The sequence below is a fragment of the Chionomys nivalis genome, chromosome 18, assembly GCF_950005125.1.
Source record: "Chionomys nivalis chromosome 18, mChiNiv1.1, whole genome shotgun sequence".
NCBI classification, from domain to species: domain Eukaryota; kingdom Metazoa; phylum Chordata; class Mammalia; order Rodentia; family Cricetidae; genus Chionomys; species Chionomys nivalis.
The window spans coordinates 22,314,786-22,338,615 of record NC_080103.1 but is presented as its reverse complement, the minus strand read 5'-3'; the positions used below and the strand labels follow the sequence as shown (position 1 = coordinate 22,338,615).

Genomic DNA, 23,830 nt, shown 5'->3' with positions numbered 1-23,830 from the left:
CCTTTGTAACTCTTCTAACCTTTTGTTTACTTATTTTCACTTTCATGACATTAAGAAAAGATGTATCTTTATGTGTTTTGCCTGCATGTTATAGGTATACCACATTCATACAACGCTTGAAGGCCAAAAGAGGGTATCAGGTCCTCTTGGACTGGAGGTATGGACAGTTGTGAGCCATCCTGTGGGTGCTGCTAATTGAACCTGGGTTCTCTGAAAGAACAGCCTGTGCTCTTAACCTTTTAGTCATCTGTCCAACCAGTTTTTATTGTACCCTCTTCCTTCTTCCTTCCTTCCTTCCTTCCTTCCTTCCTTCCTTCCTTCCTTCCTTCCTTCCTTCCTTCCTTTATTTGTGTGTGTCCTTAATTTGCTTATTTGTTTGTGTGTGCGTGTGTGGCTGACCCGGTGCTCATGTGGAAGTTCGAGGACAAATTGAGGGAGTTGTTCTCCCCTTCCATCACATGGGTCTTGGAACTTGAACTCCGGTTCAGCTTGGTGTTAGTGCTTTTGCTCACTGATCTATCTCTCCAACCCTCTTCTGAAAAAGATTATTTTTTTTATGTATCTGTGTGTCTTTGAGTGTGTGTGTGTATGTGTGTGTACACCACATATATGTAGGTACCAGTGGAGGTCAGAAGAGGATATCCCTTGGAGCTGGAGTTACAGATGATTGTGATCATCTACCCAGTCAGTATAGGTGTTGGGAACCAAACCTGGGTCCTTAACAAGGGCAACAAGTGCTCACTCATAACCAATGAGCAATCTCAAGCCCCCTCTTCTAACCATTGGATGAGTTAAGCAGTTCCAATATCGAGCCCCCAAAGTAGGAGGATCATGAATTGAAGTCTGAGACCCTGTCTCCACCCCCATCCCCACACCCCAAAAAAAGAAAGAGAAAGGAAGCAGCAACTGGATTTTGTAATAAGTATAATGCATTGAAAAGCATTTTGTGTGAAATATTCTTAACGTTGATCTAAATTTTTACTGTTGTTAAAAAAGAAATCATGAGGTCGGGGTGGGGAGTGGAGGGTGGCCTGAGATTACTGAGTCTGTAAGAGCCTTTACTTCTTCTTACACAGACCACAGTCTGGTTCTTAGCACCCCAGTCAGGAGGTTCAGCCACCTGTAACCACAGCTTGAAGGGCCTTAAGTCCTCTTCTTGTCTCAAGGCCCCTGCGTGCACGTACATATAACATACCTCACACAGACATATACTCACATGCATAAATCTTAAACAGTGAGTCATGAAGCCAACAAGATGGTGCTTGTTGCCCACCTGTGATCTGAGTTTGGTTCCCAGGACCCACATGGTAGAAGGAGAGAATCCGTGAAAACACTTGTCGCTGTTGGAAGTAGCGTGGTTTGTGCTCTTCTCATCTTTGGTAGTAGCAATTCATCGTTTGCCTCCCATCTTCCCTCCCTTCTCTGTGCTGTCCCAACCCTCAGCCCCCACCCCCATTGCGTCCATACAGCAGTGTAAACGCGAGTGCTGTGCCAGATGAATATGGGAGTTGGCATGTCCAGTGACTCTGCTTCCTCACACAGGTACTTCCCGCTGGCCTGCTGATAGACTAGTACCTGTAATATGGTAGTTGTTTTAAATTGTTGAGTTGTTAGGATGCTGTGCATTTGTGGTTTTGATTTGAGTCTTGTATAGAACAAGAGATCAGTTAGCTTTGGGTGTAACTGTAGTCCATCTAGGCCAAAGCTCTTCATTCTTTATTGATAAGGAGGCAGACTTTGTAGTCAGGTAACTTACCCAAGGTCACATAGCTGCACACTTGGCACAGTAGCACTGAACTTTACTGTCCCGTTGAGTTTATTACTATATGGTGGCACCAGCTAGGAAATTAAGATAGAAAGAAGCAGAATTTATTTTTTACTCATGTATATGTCAATAGAAGTCTAAGGAGAGAGTCTTGGTCCAGCACTGCTAGTTGTTCACGAGTGGTGTCAGTCTGGGACCCAGCTGCCCAGACTGTGCTCTAGTTATAACGTGGAGTTGCTAGGAATTTCAAGATTTCTTTATAGAAACAAGTGTTTAAAAGAAAAAGGTGTCTCTGGTACCACTGGAAAGCTTCTGTCATGGCTTAGACCTGTGGGGCACTTGGAGGAAAAGTTCTGAGACCAAGATGGGTGAAGCCTGCGAGAGGGGACGGCAGCCAGGACCGCAGACAAACCCAAGGAAGAGAGTCTTTGTTCCTCAGGGTGGGGTGGAGAGAGTGACGCATACATTGCTGTAGTTTGCTGGAGCTGTTAGCTTGCATGTTTGTTTGTTTTTAAATATGTGTGAATCCATATCCATCTAGAGTTTTATTACTTTGAGACAACTGTTGAATACAACTGCCCTTTCTGTTAGGAATTTGCACCAACATCAATAGCAAAGTAGTTTTTAGAAAGTAAAGTCCTTTGAGGCCCTAACATCACTTGGTAATGTTCTCAGCAGCGAGGGCAGTTTTACAAACAGTGGCTGACTGACGGTCACTGAGCAGTACTGTGGACCAGGCACTGTCCAGAGCATTTTCTGTTGACTGTTCTGCCATCTTGGCATGTGAGCAGAACAGGACCCAGTACACTTAGGACCTTCTTTGTTGGACTGGCCTTAGTTAGATGAAAGAAAGAGGGAATGTATGGAGTGACCCTCCCAACTCTCTCCCTTAGAGCCTCCCCCTCTATGGTTCCCATTCTTATTGTCTGTAGAGTCATCTTCAGTTTCTCCTACTCCAAGGTGTAGTTTTTTTCTCTGCCGTAGTCTATAGCAAGTCAGTATTGCTTTAAACTTACTATTTTTGAAGTAATATAGGATAAAATATAGGTAAAATTAGAAGTCCAAACATCATACGTAGTTGGCAAGGGAAGTACAGTGTGTGGAACATGGTGGGCAAAACCGCAGAGGGAAATGCTGTGGAAGAGAGCTTGCTGCCTGAGTGATGTATCTCAGGTGAAGCTGGAGACCAGAGTCAGAGGAGGTGGCTGGAGAACTGGGAGAGTCACTGGCTGGTGATTTGTGCAGTGGTGCTGTTCAGAATGGTGAAGACGCAGGAGCTTTGAGAAATATAATAGACACAGTATTAGGCTCAGATACGTGAAGAGTCAGAGATATTTAAATCATTTGAGAATTACTTAAGGAGAGAGAAAATTATTTTACACCTTGGTAAGCTACTGTGTTGACTTATTTTATGCTTACTTGATACAAGCTTGGGAAGAGGAGTTTCAATTAAGAAAATGCCTCCATAAGATCCAGCTGTAGGCATGCCAGTAGGATTTATTTATTTATTTAATTTTTTAAGACAGGGGTTCTATGTGTAGCCTTGACTGTCCTGGGACTTGATCTGTAGATCAAGCTGGCCTTGAACCTTGACTCATAGAGATTTACTTGCCTCTGCCTCCTTAGTGTGTGCCCCCACTGCCCAACAGGACATTTTCTTAATTAGTGATCATGGGAGAGGGCTCAACCCATTGTGTGTGGTGCCTTCCCTGAGCTGGAGGTCCTGGGTTCTATAAAAAAGCAGACTGAGCAAGTCACGAGGAGCACGCCAGTAAGCAGAACGCCTCCATGCTTTTGTCTGCATCAGCTCCTGCCTTCGGTTTCCTGCCCTGACTTCCCTCAGTGATGGAGTGTGCTCTGAGATTTGTAAGATGAAATAAACCTGTTTCTTCCCAAGTTGCTTTGGGTCCTGATGTTTTATCACAGCAGTAGAAACTCTCTAAGTAAGACACCTAGAATAGTGAGTGGATTTCAAGTGACTCAGATTTCAGAGTGTACTTGGAAGATGGACAGAATGTTGGAACTTTGCATGAGTCTACAAACTGAATGGGCTAAGTAGGCCTTTTGATACAAAATGTGATTCACTCTTTGTGTATAGCAAATGCCCAGTAACATACACTGAAAACAAATCCTGTGGGCAATAAGAGTTGCCTTCATTTATGAGACGGACTGAACGTGTAATAAAAGCTAGGGAAGAAATACACAGATTAATAATAAAAGGAAGGGGAAGCATACATTTTCCTTTTCTTCTTTCTGCAACCCAGGGAATGAACAGGGCCTTGTATATGCCAGACAAGTATCCTTCCACTGAGTTGTATTTCCAGCTCCCAAAATGATATTCTCTAGGGAACCTTTGAGAAATAAAAGTAGGACAGCATAGAAGGAGGCAGGTGTGTGTGTGTGTGTGTGTGTGTGTGTGTGTGTGTGTGTGTGTGTGAGGGGGGGTTCTACCTCTTTCATAGAGTAGAACCTAGCGAGATGGGTAGATATTAGTGGTGTTATTAGCAGATTCATTTATAATGCCTTTCAAAATAATCTGACATGAGCATAGGTATACCATATTCAATATTGAAAGGAGAGCATTTAGTACCTCATTACACTAAAGCTCACATGGTCTGGAATTCTGAATTTAACGATTTAAAAAACATGTAGCATGCATTTCTGATTTTTTTCCCCAGAACTGAAAAGTTTTTCTAGGTATGCATAGCGAAATTTGTATTTTGCCAGTGTCATAAGAAAGACACTGTGCTACTTGAAGATTGTAGTAATAACAGAGTAATAACATTTTTGAAGATTTATTCATTTTTTTATGTACATTAAGGTTTTGCCTGTATGTATGTCTCTATGAAGGTGCCAGATCCCCTGAACTGGAGTTACAGATAGTTGTGAGCTGCCATGTGGGTGCTGGGAATTGAACGCGTGTCATTTGGAAGAGCAGTTTCTTAACCACTAAACCATCTCTCTGCCCCGTACAAAAACTTCTTGATTCTGCAAGAGTGTAGTTATTTTGGGTTTTTATCTTCAAATACTATTTTAACTTAAATATTTTGTTGATAAAATGAAGAAATATTTAGTGCATTATCATGCATATTAGATGTACATTTGTGCTGGGCATAGTGGTGCAGGCCTTTAATCCCAGCACTCAGGAGGGAGAGGCAGTTGGATCTCTGTGAGTTCAAGTCCAGCCTGATCTCCAAAGGACAGGCTGTTATAGAGAGAAACCCTGTGTTGAAAAACCAGAAGGAAAAAAGAGCACATTTGTTCAATATTTATTTGATTAATTATTTGACTAATTGCTATCAGGCCCAGTATTTGACTAATTGCCATCAGGCCCAGTTGGGGCCCCTGGGAACACAGGGAAGAACAGTCTGGCAGAGCTTTTGTTTTAGTGGGGAGATGAGAAAAGTAAATCTGCTGTGAAGATCCATGCTGTGAAGGAGTACACAGTGTGGGGAGGAGGTCTTCGGGTGATTTTATCAGGAATTGTTCTGAGGGAGCAGAAATGTGAGTGAAGAAGAAAATCCTGCAAAAATTATTTCAGTCAGATGGAACAGCAGATGTGCAAACCGTGAGTCAGATCTAGCCTGGTGAGAACCAGTTTTGCGTGTTAGAGGAAACCCGAAGAAGCTGGCCTGACAAGAGCGTTGAGGACAGAGTGGAGACAGATGAGAAATGAGGGTGAGGAGGTAGGCAGGGAGCAGAGTATATTGGACCTTATTGCCCACACGTTGTAATTTGAGTGTAAATAGAGGCCACGAGGCAACTCTAGTCAGTGTTGTCACATGATCCAGACAGGCGTGCTGTATGCTTGTGATCCCGGCTATTGGATGGCAGAAAGAAGAGGATCCTTAGAAGTACAAAGCTACCTTGCTATACATAGAATTCTCAGACTTCCAGGACTACATAGCTAGACCCTATCTTTTTTGTTGTTTTCATTTTTGTAGACAGGATTTCTCTCCTGGAACTCCCTTTGTAGTCCAGGCTGGCCTCCAACTCACAAGATACACCTTCCTCTACCTCCCAAACGCTGGGTTTAAAGGCTTACGCCACCACTGCCCAACTGCTAGACCTAGCTTAAAAATTAAAAAAAAAAAAATTGACAAAAGCTTTGCTAGGAATTAGGTTTCCAGTGTATTTTTAACACTAAATTTTTTATGGTGGTAGTGGTGCACACCTTTAATTTGAGCACTCGGGAGGTAGGAACAGGCAGAGTTCAAGGCTAGCCACACAGAGTTCAAGGCTAGCCTGGTCTACAAAGAGAGTTCCAGGACAGACCGGACTATTACACAGAGAAAGCCTATCTTGAAAAACTACCCACACAAAACAAAACAAAAACACACAAAATTTTAGTAATATTTAACATGTATTAACACTGTTCCTTCTATGTGAATTACCAGTTTTGACTTTAGCATGTTAGTTAAATGTTAGTGCCTTTTACTGGGATGAAAAGACTAAAGGAAGAACAGGCTTGTTTGAGGTGGAAGTGGGGAATGAGTAACTCGGTCAGTATTGGCATTAAGTTTGAGATGCTTACGGGACATCTACTGTGATATATCCCGTAGGTAATGACTTTGAAGCCGAGTTTGGAAAGTAAGAATCTAACACATGCCAGTTTTGAAGCTAAACTAAGTGGAAATGTCTATTTTGCCACCAGATATAACTGTGGACAATTTCCCCGCCCTTCCTGCTTCCTTTATCTCATTATAAAATGAGGGTAATAGTGTCTACCTTACAGAGGGGTGAGGATTGAATGAGTTAATGGTAACATCCTGATACATTTACTCTTTGGGGGTTTATTTTATTCATGAATAGTGCTTTAAACCACCAAATTAGGAAAGTTAGAGCATTAGTATAGATAAAGACAAGGATTAACTTGGAAAAAGCAGATTTGAAAGGCAGAATAAGGACTAGAAATGACCACTCAGCTTGTCAAAGGTCCCAGTGGCTTGAAGACCTTGAGAAATGGTTTCAGTAGTGATGGGGATGAATTGGAGGTATTTAATTAGAAGTGTGGATGACACACTAGGGAAATTTTGCTACAAAGAAACATAAAGAGAGGTAACTCAGTAGGTAGAGTTGCTTGCTTTGCAGTCCTGGGCCCCTCAGTGGAGGGAGAGAACTCACTCCTGCAGGCTGCTCGCTGCCCTCCACATATGTTCTGTCGTGTGTGTTGTTGCTCCCTCCCCACCCCCATAATGAGTAACGGTGGTAGATCTTTAAGAGGCACAGGGAAAGTGGAGGAGTAGCTAGAGGAAAATGAGTGTGTGGGGGTGTCAGAGATTGATGGGGCGGTGTGCTGAGGCTGACATAGTCAGGAGAGAGCAGTGATACTGGACGTCTCAGCAGCCACAGGTGAGGTGAAGCGAAGGTGATAAATACATAAGTAGAGCAGTGAGGACATCGAAGAGACAGCTCATCCGTCGATGAAGCTAGAGAATGTTAGTGGAGCTAGAAGTAGATTAGTAGATTGGTTGTAGGAAAATGAGTTAATGTTCTCTGATGGCCTTTGTCTAAAAAGGATGGTCAGGGTTGTCAGAATTAGCATTTGATGTTGGAGAGATGTGGTAACGTTTTAAGAGCATTTTGGAAGATGGAAGAATTATTGACCAGAGAAGATCTAGCAGGCAGACTGTCAAGGTTTAGAAGTTTACTTGACCTTTAATCTTTAGCTTAAGTGATTCCAGTTAGCTAAGGAGGGCGGTACAATCCTTCCTGGAAGAGGAGCTAGCTGTATCACGAACGGTAGAGGCAATACAGGTTCAGCTGTTTGGAAGCTTTCTAGCCCTGTGACTGGAAGGATCACTTCTGGAACATTCCGCAGGTCCATTGGCCAGTCATAGAATTAATAACTATGAATAGGCCGTAAGCCACAAATTCACAATTGCTCTTTTGCCTGTGTTTATTGAGTATTTCATACTTTATGATGCTGCTAAAAAGATATGTGTTGCTCTCTTTGAGTAATGTCTGTTTTGCAGAAATGATACCAAAATAAAGAAAGCAAAGTGCTCTCACTGAGGAACTCACAGTTATCCTGATAAACATGAAAGCTCACAAAATTTCACAGGACCTGTATTTTCCATTAACCTAGACTTACCAGTCATACTATTCCATACCTTTGTTTGAGTACAAAGAAATTAAAAATCTATTTTTCTTTTTCAGGTGCTGGAGAATCTGGTAAAAGTACCATTGTGAAACAGATGAAGTAAGTTCACATAGGGCCTGCAAGACTGAATTTACCCCCTTCATAGAAAGTTCATAATGTTTTCATTGTCCGTTCATGGTATTGACTTGCGGTTTTCTTCCTTTTGAAGAATCATTCATGAGGATGGCTATTCAGAGGATGAATGTAAGCAGTACAAAGTAGTTGTCTACAGCAACACTATTCAGTCCATCATTGCGATCATCAGAGCCATGGGGCGGTTAAAGATTGATTTTGGGGAAGCTGCCAGAGCAGTAAGTATTTCTCATTTCCTCTTCACTTGCTGCTCTTCTGTAGATGCAGTTAAGCCAAATGTGTGTCATGTTTTAGGGAACAAGAAGAAGATAAGATGATGCGAATACTGTGTGCTTGTTTTTGATGTGCTGGCTGTCTGACTCAATAGATAGTAAGTTACTGCTGCAAGCGGAGCCAGGAGTGGGATTCTGTCGATAGAGTGTAGGTCTCGGTGGGCTCTACTCAGTCGCTTCTGTCACAGTACCACGGCCTTTATTTTATCGTAGTTGATGATAGTGACTGTAAACTCTAGAAGACAGATTGTGTAGTTGTTCCTGCTTTCAGAGCTATAGGGGTCAAGGGTAAATTCTGTAAGACCATAAACACAAGCTCTCCAATTTTAAAAGTGATTTCAGGTATTCAAAAAATGTTTTGTCACTATCTTACATTGAACTCTGAGTTATTACTTACTCAAATATAATTCTTTGTTGCTTTACACACATTGGAATTTAAGTCAGTTAATGATAATAATAATATATTTAGTAGACTTTGAGGGCAGTTTGTGAAGTAGGGTGTTTGATGCCAGTGGAGAAAGGGCCAAAATGAAGACAGGAAATCTTTTATATTGTCACCAGCTCAGTCTCAGAGAGTGCTAGAGAAGTACAGGGTGCATCAGAGGATGTCAGCTGTGTTCAGTGACACAATACTCAAGTGCCATGGGAAAATAAGTGGAGGAGACTTGGGAGCTTTGCCTAGAAAGACAAAACTGTATGGTTCGAGTAGCTTAGGGACTCTTATCAGCTGCTCAGTTTATCAAGTGCAAGTTAATGTTTGGTAAGTGGGAAGTTGACGGGGAACATATTAAAAGGGCCATTGTGGCTTCAATGTGTTATTGAGTAGATATATCTTTGGGGTGAAATAAGGGAACAGGACCTAGATTAAGTGTCAATGGCGAAAAAGGAGGGGAAGGAAAATGTGAGTGACTTTCCTTGTCATATGACATAGTTTAGGGCCTCTTCTTCCCTCCTGGGCATTGTCCTAAGGGCCCGCAATGCTCGGTGAGTAAGTGAACAGCATTCAGCCCAGAGGCTGCTTTCTGCCCCCTTTTCTTTCTCTTTGAATTTTATTTAAATTATGTGTCTATGTGTGTTTAGATGTGGATATGTCCCTATGTGTGTGGATCCCCTTGGAGGCCACAGGGGTTTGGTTTTCTGGAGCTGGAATTGCAGGCACTTGGAAGCTACTTATGTGAGTGCTGAGACTTAACTCCAGTTCTCTGCAAGAGCTATGCATGCTCTTGACTACTACGCCTGCATTTTTGGTTCCTAGAGACAGTGTCTTACACACTAGTCCAGGGTAGATTTAAATTCACAGTGGTCTTTCTGCGCAGGCTAGTTTTCTGTTCTTCTTAGGGAAATTGGAGAGTTCAAGTAAAGTTTTTATTACTATCTGAGCCCTTTCCAGTCTTTGTCTCTTGTTGACTTTTCTTCTTTGCACTGGAGTTCTTCCGTGTTCTTGTCTCTCCTTCATGTCATCCAGCTACTTCTCTCTAGAACTTGTTGTATTCTGTAGCTGACTAACAGAACTGTGTTTATTGATTTTTCTTGTCTCTCTTGGCTTTTCTCCTGGTATTTATTCCTCTTAGTTTCTGGGATGGCTCCTTTAGCTTGTACTTCTTTCCATCACCTGCCCACCTCTGTTTCTCTTGACTGTTCCTCTCCCTTTCATTTATAAGGAAATCCTAGTACCTTTGTTACAGGGAATCATGCATGGTCCTCCGTGTCCTATACTAGGGGCAGAGAAAGGCAGATCCTTGAAGCTTGTTGGCTGGCCAGTCTAGCTAAATGACGAACTTGAGGTTCCGTGAGAGACCATGTCTCATGGGAATAAGGCAGGGTGATAGAGACATCTGAGCCCTTCCTCTGGCTCTCCTGTATGCATATACGTGGGCGTGCGTGCACACATATATACAGTACTCCCACACCACAAGAAAAAGGAAATGAGAGCGAGAGAGGAAGTACAGATCGTGCATGAAAATTGTTACAGAGATCTACAGTGTTGCCAGAATGAATATCGGACAGGATCTGGACGTAGAGTTTGGCAGAGTTAGTTTAAGTGCACTGTGGTGATTTTGTGGGTGATAGGTAGATGTACAAATTGTCAGTGTTACTGCATCTGTGTTCCACCGTGCTTTTTGCTTGCTAGTTTTTGTTGTTGTTGATATAAACATCCCAGGTGGTAGTGGTGCACACCTTTAATCCCAGCACTCAGGAGGTAGAGGCAGGCAGATCTCTGAGTTCAAGGCCAGCCTGGTCTATAAAGTGAGTTCCACAACAGAGTTGTTACACAGAGAAACTGTCTCAAAAAACAAAACAAACAAAAGACATACATAATCTCTTCTCCCTTTACTTTCTATTTATGTATTATGTGATTAAAAAATAACTTCATCTTTATAGTTACTTGGAATTTTTAAGGTTGTAAATACTAGATTTATATAGAGAAATCTTTGAGATCTGGGTTCAGCTTGGTTGTTGTTTTGAAACAGGGATTCTCTGTGTAACCCTGGCTGTCCTATCTCAGTCCATACACATTGAATTTAGAGATCCACTTGCCTCTGTCTCCCTGAGTATTAGGATTAGAGACGTGCGCCACCACTGTCCTGCTGTGTTCAGTTTTACATGTGTATAGAAATGGGTAAAATAAACCATCAAAATTCTCATATCACCTTTTTTAAGGCTTACAAACTAATAAAATTCCCGTCTGAAGGTCAGGACATTATGATTGTCTTTCTCTGCTGCCATCTTTTCTCCTGCTGGAGAATGTTGGTGGTGTGTTCCCTAGATTTCCTAACATTTTCCTTGAGGACTTGATTCCTGTTACTGGGCCTTAATCATCTCCTTCCTGTCTCTGCAGTGAAGGGGAAGGAGCAGACAACCTTTGTCGTAGTACCTGAGTCATGTTCAGACTCCACTTCTTTTTTTTTTCTTAAGATTTATTTATTAAGTATGTATACAGCATTTTCCCTACATATATGCTGCAGACCAGAAGAGGTCGCCAGACCTCAGTACAGATGCTTGTGAGCCACCATGTGGTTGCTGGGAATTGAACTCAGGACCTCTGGAAGAGCAGTCAGTGCTCTTAACCTCTGAGCCATCTCTCCAGCCCCAGACTCCACTTCTTAATGCGCACATCTTTTTGTTTCTATGTAGTGGTAGGCACATGCTCTACCACTGAGCTACACCCCGTAGGTCTCGGGAACATATACACCTGTGCGTATATGTGTGGGCATAGAGTGTGGGAGGCTGGAGGGTGACTGCAGGTGTTTTCTTCTACCATTTTCCACCTTATGTTTGGAGACAGTGTCTCTCCAGATGGGGAGCATGCCGTTTTGGCCAGAATGGTAGGCCAGTGACCTCCAGGGATCCTTCTTTCTGTGCTTCCCAGCACTGAGGTTACAGGATGTAGCTCACTTGTGCTGTGGCCTCCAGCTTTTACATGGATCCGACCTCAGTCCTCATGCTTGCATAGCATGTACTTGATCACTGAGCCGTGCTCCCAGTCCTCATTCAGGGCTTACTTTAACAGCATGGAGATCTATTACATTGTCTTTATGCTGTGTCTCACAGACCAGTATTGCTACTCCCACCCAGGCATTACTCTTGAGTCATCAGGAGAGAGGATTGTGAGTCCATCAGAAGGATGTTGGTATGACATCTAACGTATGTGTATATGTGCAGGAGCGTGTGTGAAGTGACACTCGTCTAGTCTTAAAGAAGTGGGAACTCATCTGCCCTCTCTTAATTGTTTTCCTAGGATGATGCCAGACAGTTATTTGTCTTAGCTGGCAGTGCTGAAGAAGGAGTCATGACTTCAGAACTCGCAGGCGTGATTAAACGGCTGTGGCGAGATGGTGGGGTGCAGGCTTGTTTCAGCAGATCCAGAGAATATCAGCTCAATGATTCTGCCTCATAGTAAGTAATTTTTTTCCCCTTGAAACTGTAATAGAAAATGATTTGGTGAGTCTAGAGAAAGTTCGGTACTTATCTTAAGGAAATATTTAAGTATGAGAAATGTCCAGAAGTCTATGGAATCCTTTGTTACAGCGCTCTCACTTTAAGACTCTCTGTGGTGCATTTATAGCAGGCAGGTGAGGCTGACACGTGTAGTAGAGGGAGGTCCCTGTGTATAGGACAGGCACTGACGGCCAGCTGCAGGGGAAGCTAAAATTGGATATGTCTTCTCTCTCACACGCACGTACACCCAGGTTTGCTGTTGTATTTGACACAGGATCTCACTGTGTAGCTCTGCTGGCCTTGAACACACAGAAATCCACCTGCCTCTGCCCACCATGCTAGGATGAAAGGTGTGCAGCCCCACATCTTGTGTGTTAGCCCTTTTTACACTCTCTCTATTGTACTATGAATCTTTCTGGTAGTAGTGATTGCCACTTAATTTTGTGTGGGGGTGGGTACTAGGGATCGAACTAAAGTCTCCTGCATGTTAGCGCATGCTCTTCCAGTGAGCTACATCTTCAACCCTCTTTTTAGTTTTTATTTTGAGACACAATCTCACTCATGTTGCCAGTGAACTCATTGTATAGCCCAGGCAGGCCTGAGCTTGTGATCCCTCTGCTTCAGCCTTCTAAATAGCTGAGATTACAAGCCTGCGCCACAGGACCCAGCACCATTCACACCTTGTGCCAGACTATGCTAGTAGACTTCTATAGGATGAGAATATTGTGTCAGAGAATAGAGTTGAATCATTTCTTCATCAAGGAAGTTCTCTTGAGTATTAGTTTTAAAGAATTGGTAACTACTACTGTTATTTTACTATTACATGGGATCCCATTTTGGCCCCTACATGTTTATTTTTAAGGCCTGTATTCATGGTGTATTTTAAAAATGTGGTTTTGTGTGTGTGTGTGTGTGTGTGTGTGTGTGTGTGTGTGTTGGGGGGGCTCGTGAGTACTTGTCATCTGCAGCCCTCTCTGAGCTAGATAATGCACTTATGATTATTAAGGTATTTTCTCTAGTATTATATTTCCCCATCCTCATTCTGTCACAAATTGTTACGAAAAATTAAATGGTATTTATAAAGCTTCCTTACTCTTATAGTGGAAATGGTTTGGCATACAGTAAAAGGATTTTTATCCACTTTTTAAAAATAGGATTGTTTTTATGTGCTAGTTTAGGTAGTTCAGTCGTCATCAAGGGTAGATTTTTAATTGCTTCTTCTGTCATATAGTGGGTAAGCTGTGACTCCCAGTTATGTGTTGGGTGGGTATAGAGTTATCTCCCGCCAAAGTTGTTCATCTGAGCTTGATTTGGATTTGGTTTGTGGAAGAGCTGGGTGACACACAGTAGTGCTGCCTGCTCTTGTACATCTCTGTCTGGAGTCAATGAAGATTTAGCTTTTTTTCTCCTCTCTACTCTTGCCCCTTTTTTGAAAGAGGATCTTGTTACATAGCCCAGGCTGGCCTGAAACTCTTGTATTATATGTATATCTTCCTGATTGCTCTCAAACTTGGAGCCTTTTGCCTCTGCCAAGTGCTGGTTTTACAGGCATATATATACTGGTGAGACACCGGGTGTAGTTCTTCTAATTTTTGTAATTCAAATGTCATTCCCTAATGAGCTCTCAAATAGTTATGTATGCAACCGACATAAATTTAAGTATCGAAGAACGTGTGTTTTAATTTTTTGTGTTTTATTTTCATGGGGTCTTATTATGTAGCCCAAGCTTTCCTGGAACTCTGGATTCCGGGTTACAGGTCTATGCCACCTGTAGGTTTGTTTTTTTCTGTATAAATACATAACTCATTTCATATTAGATTTCAGGAGTTTTTCTTTAGCAGGAACAAAATCGCCATGGTTTTAAAATCTGCCTTCACAGCGTATTTAAAGCCATTTTTGATACTTTGTGCAGAACCTATTAATTTCCCCCTGCTAGATTTGCTTTTCCCTCTCATCCTATGATTCCGAAGATATAATGTTCTTCTGTCCCATCAGTGAGTTTTAGGGTCTACTTTTTTTGTGGTTTGTTGGTACTTAGGATTGAACCTTGCACCTTACACATCTAGTACCTAGCTAGTCTCAGGGTCTACTTTTTGCTAAGTAGATAGTTTAGTCTGTTGACCTGTTGTGTCCATGGTTGGCTTTACCAAGTAAAAACCAATGTGTATTTCATCTAGTTACCTAAATGATTTGGATAGAATATCCCAGACCAACTACATTCCAACTCAACAAGATGTTCTTCGGACAAGAGTGAAGACTACAGGCATTGTGGAGACACACTTCACCTTCAAGGAGCTGTACTTCAAGTAAGTTAAAGCCTTTCCTTCCTGTGCGTGGCACAGATTAGCCAACATGGACTTGTTTTTGGTTTTGAGACAAGGTCTCACTATGTAGACCAGGTTGGCCTCAAACTTGCATCCTCTGCTGCTAACTGCCGAGTGCTCAGGCATACACCACCACACCTGGCTTATTAGTCCCCCTTAGTTAACTTCTCTGTAGGGGTGTAAAGTTTTGTAAGCAGTGGTCCTTGGTTTAGAAACTAAATATATTTATCGGCCATTAGCTTAAGGTCACATCTGATTGAAGCCCACATATTTTTTTCCACATATTTATTTTTTTCTCCAAGTAACATCAGTATTTATGCTCATTTAGAGGAAATTGAATGTAAAACTAAATAACAATTTACCTACCATTAGAATTAATCATGTAATTGCCATTTGTGTTAGTTCACATTTATTTTCAAGACCTTTTTCTTAGTTGCCAAATAGGTATTGAGTGTTGTTAGGATTGCAACAGTACTAAGTAGTGAGAAAATAACTTTCATAGATGGCTTTGTTCTGACATTGTGATACTAAAATAGAAATATTTTCTTAGCAGCATTCTCTCAATGGCCCCTTCCCGCTCAGCTTAATGGGGTGGAGCTAAACTTGGCTTTTATATTGATGTATGCAGTGCAAAGTAGGCCTGGGAACAGAGGCGTCTTATGGTGGTGAGACGACACAAACAGTAATTGTTTTAGAGGACATGCTAGCGCTTTGAAAGAATCGCACCGGTCATTCTAAGAAAAAGCCTCCACTTCTCTTTTTGTTAATGGTCTTTTAAAAATGCTAAAACTGCTGTTGGTTCCTTTTTTTTCTGTTTGTGACCTTTGAGTTGGAAGCAACCTTTCCCCCTTCAACGGCAGGTGTGGTAAGGTTTTGAGAGGTTCCTTGGTTGTGACTGTGTGACTTGGGGAAGTCACTGCTACTGCACACAACGGGAGCACTACCTCAGATCCTCAAATGAAGAGTCAGGGCTTCCAAGTCCACAGAGGACTTAAGCACCAGTACCAGTTGAGGTATTGGAATTCTTGGGGTTGGCAGGGATTGAGACAGGATTTCTCTGTGTAGCCTTGCCTGTCCTGTAACTAACTCTGTAGTCCAGGCTGGCCTAGAACTGAGAGACCCACTGGCTTCTGCTTCCTCAGTTCTGGGATTAAAGATTAAAGGTGTGCACCTCTACCCACCAGCAAGGTATTGAAATCTTTTTATTTGTTTGAGACTTAGTCTCTCTATGTAGCCTTGACTGTCCTATAACTCACTCACTCTATAGACCAGGCTGGCCACAAACTCAGAGATCTGCCTGCCTCCTGAGTACTAGGATTAAAAGCGTGCACCACTACCTGGTAAGGTATTGGAATCTTAGCACACTAACTTGGATTTGAAACCTAGTGAAGGATTTTAGGGTGAACTGGCTGCTTATCTTAAGTACTGGTGAACTTAATAACAAAATCAGCAGAAACTGTATGGATTACCCTTGAAGCCATAGGAATGAGATGTTTCTTTGTGTACTATAAAATTAATAATTCAATTCTAATTAAATACCAAAACCAATATTTAGTGTGGGAAACATTTTTGGTCATTCATAGATTGGTCTTTAGCTAGGTAACCTTGTCTTTCTATGTAAGGGTCAGTAGCCAAGTCAAATTACTTACTCTCTTTCTATGCTAGGATGAGTAGCCAGTCAGATGAAAGTGCCACATCCACGTTATTATTGGCTGGAGATACCTGATTATGAAGTACTATCACCTCTTCCTTTTCCTCTTCTCTCTAGGCAAAACCACTATCCATTTATTCAAACATTTATTGAGCATCTACCATATGCAAGGCATTGTGTAATTGCTTACTTGCCTCTCAGTTATGAGGTAATGTTTATAAAATGTTGATCTGTTAGTGAATAATACTGTGTTACTATGTACTAAAAGCCAGTAGTGGGAATTTATAGCATTCTGCTAGTTTTATGGTCTTTACAGAAAATGGGACGTTAACTGCAATTATTGGTGTGCTAATGACATACCTCTCTTTCAAAGATTTATATGGTGAAATGTTAGCCTTTTTAAGTCCTTCAGTGCGACTCTGGACTAAGGCCAATTTGTGATGACATCATTTAGCTGTCGCACAAGACCAAAGGTTACAAAGGACTGCAAGATCCTCCAGAAGGGAGAATTGGGCCAGGAAGAGAGAGGATGAATGTTCACATAAAACGTACTTAGAGAAAGTACATGGATCTTACTTCTCTAAATCTATAGGGGCAAAAAAGTCCCTGGACATTTAGGCTCTGAGTTACTGAAGATTTCACTCACTAGCCAGACACGGATCGTGAGAGTATGTGAACATTTGACTGCTGACCCCATCCGAGAAGATCAGCTGTTCCTGTCATTGTAGGAAGTAAAAACAGACACTGTTGACACAAACTTAGCACTTAGAGGTCTAAAATAAGTCTGGAACAGAACATAGTATGTGAGCAGTTGAGGCTTTGCTACTGCTGATTAGGTTCAAGCAAGATATGGTGTTGGGAAATGCTGCTTAGGTTTATTTATTTTTGAGATAGTCCTGCATTGTAGCACAGGCTGGCCTTGAACTTGCCATTCTTCTAGGCCTCCAGAATACTGGCTGAGTCATTACTCCCAAACTTGGCACAGGGATTTAAAAAAAAATTATTGATCAAATTCCTAAAATTCCAATATAAAATTTAATTTTTTCTGCAAGTATCTGTATGTTTTTCATTAACGCAAGGCAAATAAACTTGGGACTCAGAATGCAAGTTGGGAGTGCAGAAACAAGCTACTTTGAGAGGCAGCATAGTGAGGCTGAGGAAAGAAAGTGGAGTTAGAGGGGCTGGACACATGGCTCAGAGATTAAGAGTGCCAGCTAGGGACTGGAGAGATGGCTCAGCGGTTAAGAGCATTGCCTGCTCTGCATAAGGTCCTGAGTTCAATTCCCAGCAACCACATGGTGGCTCACAGCCATCTGTAATGAGGTCTGGTGCCCTCTTCTGGCCTTCAGGCATACACACAGACAGAATATTGTATACATAATAAATAAATATTTAAAAAAAAAAAAAAGAGTGCCAGCTGCTCTTCCAGAGGTCCTGAGTTTAATTCCCAGCAACCTCTTGGTGACTTTCCAGCCATCATATAATGATATATGGTGCCCTCTTTTGGCAGGCAAGCGGAACAATGTATACATAATAAATAAATAAATCTTTAAAAGAAAGAAAGTGGATTTAGAGTGCCAGCTGGTCTAGAGTGTAGTGCCTGGCACCATGGTAGACACCCAGCAAACACCAGTTGTTATGGCTGCAGTTATCTTCAGCTGGGCTCTTCAGCTCTGCATGGGTTCTTTCTTTTCTTTCCTTCCTTCAATCCACTTGTAGTTCTTAACTCTGCTGACATTTGGCACATCCAGTACATGTTTTGAGAGGGAGGAGGCTCAGCTGTGGGCTCTACTTTTAGCCACTGACAATTATTTAGACACATTTGATTTGAACCTTATCTTTTCTGTTATAAATGGGATTTGAATATGTGATAATGGGGAGATTCTTAACCATGACAGACTAGAGAGAACTATAAATGTGACTTTGCTGAATCTGTGCTTTCTTTCTTTACTCAGAATGTTTGATGTCGGCGGCCAAAGATCAGAACGGAAAAAGTGGATTCACTGTTTTGAGGGAGTGACAGCGATTATCTTCTGTGTGGCCCTCAGTGACTATGACCTTGTTCTGGCCGAGGATGAGGAAATGGTATGTTGAAACATTTGATACAGCTATGAGTTGGGACAGAACTCCTAGGAAGATGGGTTGCCACCATTTGCTCATGAAAACCAAAACTTAATGCCCTCTATTTTCTTGTCATTGAGGTTAGATTTCCAAAACCAATTAATTGTTCCAGTCTCCATTTGTTCTCGGTAGCCACATTATGTGGACAGGATTGCATCTGGTCAGCCATCCCTTCTCATCCCCTAACCCCAAGAATTGCACAAATCAAGATTGACTCAGCTTCAAGCTATGCTAATGTCTAACTTAGTTCCGTGAGTTCATTTTGCTGCTAACCCATCCAAATCCTGTTTGTTTTTCAGAACCGGATGCATGAAAGCATGAAACTGTTTGACAGCATTTGTAACAACAAGTGGTTTACAGACACGTCAATCATCCTCTTTCTTAATAAGAAAGACCTTTTTGAGGAAAAAATAAAGAGGAGCCCATTAACAATCTGTTACCCAGAATACACAGGTAAAGGTTGTGGGTCCTGTTGGGTGTGTCTTAGGTCAGCAGCTATGACTCACGCGTTCACTGGGTGTAACATGGAGTTCTGGTGGGTACATACTGTACATATTGTACCCACTGCAAGTAACCTTTATCTCTTACCTCAACTCCATGTTCATTCTTTCTTTTCTGTCCACTTATCAACTTTCTTGGCTATTCAGTTCATAAGGTGAAAGATGGCATCGCCACCATTTCTGTGTCCCCTCCATTAAAACGAGGCTGCACTGGGATTGCTTAACCTCAAGTTGAGTTTCTAGCAAAAGATTCTAGTTATGGCTAAAGAAAGTATGCCAGGCGGTGGTGGCGCACGCCTTTGATCTCAGCACTTGGGAGGCAGAGGCAGGCAGATCTCTGTGAGCTCTGTGAGTTCGAGACCAGCCTGGTCTATAAGAGCTAGTTCCAGGACAGGCTCTAAAAGTACAGCCAAACCCTGTCTTGAAAAAAAAGAAGGTAAAAAGCTGGAGGCCAGTCAGTTATTTGAGATTAGGGATCACAAACAAGAATGGCAGGACTGTACCACTATGTGAAAAGCCATAGTTAATTATTTCCACAGAAGGACTCTTGTTAGCTGAGACACGATATTCTTTTTATAGTCAGAGAGATGATTGTAAAATGAGGAGAGAAAGTGATAAAGTGAGAAACATGCTAGTTATCGATAGGAGAGAAATAAAGGTTTATAAAGTCTATAAAAGAAAACAACCAGTATCTTACTTTAGGGCACTGGGCCAGGGGGATGGCTCTGCAGGTAAAGGTGCTTTTGCTAAGCCTGATGACCCAAGTTCAGTCCCTGGGACTTACAGAACCAACTCCTGGAAGATGCCCTCTGACTACCATGTGCACACTGTAGCATGCATGAACCCACATACATACACCCCATAAATAAATAAATGTAATAATTTTTTTTTTTTTAAGAAAGCAAGGAACATGCTTACAAAGTGAGTAGTCAGCAGTACAGATTTTAAAAAGACTAGAAAATGACCTTTGGAACTGACTGGTTTTTTTTTTTTTTTTTGGTGTTTGATTGGTTGGTTTTTCAAGACAGGGTTTCTCTGTAGCTTTGGAGCCTGTCCTGGAACTTGATCTGTAGACCAGGCTGGCTTCGAACTCAGAGAGATCTGCCCACCTCTGCCTCCCGAATGCTGGGACTAAAGGTGTGTGCCACCACCATCTGGCGAGCTAACTGTTCTTATAGTTTTGTTGTGAGTCTAGCCTTCAAGGGCCAAGCCATCCCTCCAGGCCAGCACTACCAGCTGCTGTTGTCTTTGTAGTTTACCTGGCTTTAACAGGCAGTTTCTAAGTCTGTCCTAATTAAAGGCTTCCCAAGGCCAAAAGATGATGTAGAAAGTAGATGGCGAGTACTAATGATACGTATTAAAAGTAAGGCTTGCTGTTGGTCTTCTCTTCCTACTCCTTAAAAAGCAACAGCTCTATTGAGATGGAACTCAGCCTTTAAAGTGTGTTGTTAGCTGTGCATAATGGTGATGCCTGAATGCCGCATTGGGAGGATGAGGTAGGAAGTCGTGAGAGTGAGACCTGTGTCAGAGTATGGAACTAGGGTCCCACTTCTTTCCATCTGCTAGTTTGCCTTGACTTAAGCCTTTTAAAAACTGGAATGAGGGGGGAGGGGGCAATATTTGGGAGGAGGGGAGGGAAATGGGAAACGGGGAGAAGGTGGAAATTTTAATTAAAAAAGAATAAAAAAAAAAAAGAAAAAAAACTGGAATGATTTTGAAATGAATGCTTTACCTTCTTGGGATCCTTATTTCAGGATCACTCCAAGGGGCAACATGTGCCTTTTAAACACTTGCATTCTCTAGAAACATACCCGCCTACTTTTCCTCTGTACACTATCTAGATTTATTTTTTAGCTAAACAATCTAAATGAAGAGGAAGTGAAATTTGTTCTTTTCCTTATTCCTTGTGTGTGATGATTTTATTTTAGTTACAGTGGTAGTCCGTTTTCCTGAAGAATCTAGTGATTATAGAACATCCTAATGACAACAGAAATAGAGGAAGAATTCTGTTTGTATTCGGCTGTGTGGTGTTGCCTTTCTTAAGTGCATACGGATGGCTGTTATGACTGCAGCTGACAGTGTTGGTTGTCTGTTTCAGGCTCCAATACATACGAAGAGGCAGCTGCTTACATTCAGTGCCAGTTCGAAGATCTGAACCGAAGAAAAGATACCAAGGAGATCTACACTCACTTCACCTGTGCCACAGACACCAAAAATGTGCAGTTTGTGTTCGATGCTGTTACAGATGTCATCATTAAAAACAACTTAAAGGAATGTGGGCTTTATTGAGGAGACGGGATTAGTGACAGGTAAACTCTCGGCAGTTGGTTGCAGTGCTCTGGTGGGGTGTTCTGCCATTGTAGTTGTTTTTCTAATTAATGGTGTTCTTCTTTTTCAGTTACTGCAATGCGGAGTGTTGAGACCCGACACCACCTGCTGTCTCTTGGGTCAGCTGCAAGCATGATGGGACCAGGGAATGGCAGCAGCATGCAGAATCTTAGCACTCTTTAGCACAATCTTCTGTATTAGGGAATGTTTAGTTGGCATGAGGCGTTCGCCTCAGACATTGGAATTGGAACAGCTGTAAGTGTGGCTGGCTCATCGAGGCATCACTCGGATTTTCTAATCTCAAATGTTTAGGGCGTGTTGACGTCAAGGTGCTGTGTTCCAGAACTTAAATATGTAGCTTACTTTTTTTCCTTCTTAACAAATCACCAGTAGTTAGTTTCTAAGATTTTTCTCATCAAGAGAAGAAAAACTAAAAAAAAATCTTTCTTGTTTGCAAAAGAATCTTCTGAGAACTCAGTCTTAACTATGCACATGATGTGACCAGACATCTTGAAAATATTCCTCTTAGTAGGAACTGTTTGTTTTTACCTCTTGGAACAGTCAGGCGTAATATTTCCATAATTAAAATTTTTTCCTGGTTATCGGGACTACGTTACTACAGCTTCTCTGAATGAGATTCGTGTTGCCGTCATGTTTAAAGTGCCATGGTGGCTTCCAACCAGCCGTTAAATTGGAGAGCTCTACAGTTTGCTCCTAGCACTCATTTCTTAAGCCGTGGTTGAAGGTTAGCCTTGTTTATGCTGGTTACCAAATTTCTAGGTGAGTACTGATGTAATATGATATAAATTCTGCTTCTTGGATACAGTCACACTCAGGATAGCTGTCAATTAGAGATGCAGACTAGCAAATTGAGAACCAGATCTACTAAAGTGACCACTTGATTCTTGCCTATTTGTCTCAGTCATGGAGAATTTTGTATGAGGTGCCCCTGTTTTCCATCTTCGTGGCCTTTTTTTGTTGGGAGACATCTAAGCTGTATTAACAGTGCATGCTTTTCCTGTAAATGTGGTGCCAAACCCGTTTGCCGTTGTTTTTGGCTGTAGCGGTGTTAATTGTAGCAGTGATCCATAGTCAGGCTGCTCTTTTTCTAAACTTGCCTTTGGGGGCTTTTTTCCACTTTGTCATGTGTGCAGATGTTAATCTGTTACAGTTGGCAGCAGTATTAAAATGGTGAGTAAAGAGTCCAGGATTACTCCTGCTTGTAACTAGTCCTTTCTGGAAACCCTGTCTTCTGTTTCCTTTTGCTCCTGCTGAGTATGCTTTGGCCTTTGAGAGTGGGTTTCGGTAGAATGGGGTCTCTGGATTTGTCTCAAATCTAGGGCTGAGGGTGTTATGTCCAGTCTGTGTACAAGGGGTGTGAGTCATAGTCTGGCTTCCTGATGTATATCTGCTTGTGCTGAGAGCTACAGTCCTTTTGTGTGATGTATAGCAACTGTCATTGAACACTGAGTGGACCACTGAGGTTGGCAAACAGAGTGCATTTTGAGCATTTCAGATCAGTCGTTTGAGCAGTGCCTTTTGAGGTCCAGTCTTTTTAGATTGGACCCGGTTCATCTTTTGATGACACCTCCTACTCATTTAAAAGGTTGGTGGTCAGAACTGCTTCAGAGAGCAAGCCACAGTGACCAGTGCCTTTGCCGGCAGCTTTTAAAATTTTTAATTCTCACGGGAAATCATTCTTGTGCAGACAGTATAACTATTATCTGACATGCATTTCTTTAGGTCTAGGAAAATATCATCTAAAGAAAGAAAAGTATTGATTTTAATCAGCAATTGACTTAATTCCCAAGTGTAGGGGTTCCTAATTCCTACTCTGAACTTGTCTTTCCTTTGCTGTGTTCTGTAATATAAAATATCTGGGAATGAGAACTAGTGAAATGTTGTTTTCATGACTTTTCTATACTTTGGGTTTAATGAAATGGTGTTGATAATTAAAATAATAGATAATCCATGCTTAATTTTACTTTAGAATGCATTTTGTATTTTCATTTGAATCTGTCTATTTTTTAAACCTTTCTGTTAATTAAAAATAGAAGTTCTCCACTTCTTGGCCTCTGCATACTACTTCTATTGCTTTCTGTCTACATGGAATCACCCTCACCAGCCAGATACCTTCAGAGCTGACCTGAGGAGGAAAATGACCGAAACTGTCTGAAGAGATTGACTTCTTGGTCGTGGGCTGGTGATCTGTGAATTTTAAAGTGCTTCTGTTCAGCTAGGCTTTCAGATCTCTAACTTGTGTTCAGCATTTCCTAGGCAGAGTCAGAATGTGGAAGTTAAACATCCTATGAGCCTGGAGGAAAAAGATTGAAGCCGAAAGTTAGGAGTTTCATCTGGAAAATGCTGGAGTTTTATAACAGATAATGTTCATTTTGAGGTGGCCAGACCTTTGGATCATCTAAGAAGTCAACTAAGAAAATTAATGTTTATTTAATAAAAAAACAATAGATTGACCTTAGTTGGGAAGATGGCAACCATAGTCTTTGTTGTTGACAGCCACATTTTCTCCTGAATGGAAGTTTGGGCAGATGGGAGGCATTCCTCTAATGGACTCTCTTTCCTCACCTAATCAGTTCAGGCTTGTGATGGACTACACCTGCCGTGAAACTCCCAAAACTATTACCTGTGTCTGTCACTGAATCTTCACATAATATTTTCATCTTAGATAAATCGA

At 41.7% G+C, this 23,830-nt stretch overlaps 1 protein-coding gene across 1 annotated transcript in view; it reads left to right on the top strand.

Annotated features, from left to right (window-relative positions):
• The window catches only part of Gnai3 (G protein subunit alpha i3), a 38,308-nt gene extending 15,106 nt beyond the window's left edge, over positions 1 to 23,202 (top strand). Inside the window, exons 2-9 of the mRNA XM_057794247.1 lie at positions 7,925 to 7,967; positions 8,077 to 8,218; positions 12,012 to 12,169; positions 14,389 to 14,517; positions 18,142 to 18,271; positions 18,607 to 18,760; positions 20,906 to 21,116; positions 21,206 to 23,202. Coding sequence (XP_057650230.1) covers positions 7,925 to 7,967; positions 8,077 to 8,218; positions 12,012 to 12,169; positions 14,389 to 14,517; positions 18,142 to 18,271; positions 18,607 to 18,760; positions 20,906 to 21,096 — 947 coding nt within the window. The 3' untranslated portion in view covers positions 21,097 to 21,116; positions 21,206 to 23,202. The remainder of the gene's footprint in view (positions 1 to 7,924; positions 7,968 to 8,076; positions 8,219 to 12,011; positions 12,170 to 14,388; positions 14,518 to 18,141; positions 18,272 to 18,606; positions 18,761 to 20,905; positions 21,117 to 21,205) is intronic.
• Positions 23,203 to 23,830: the final 628 nt, after the last annotated feature.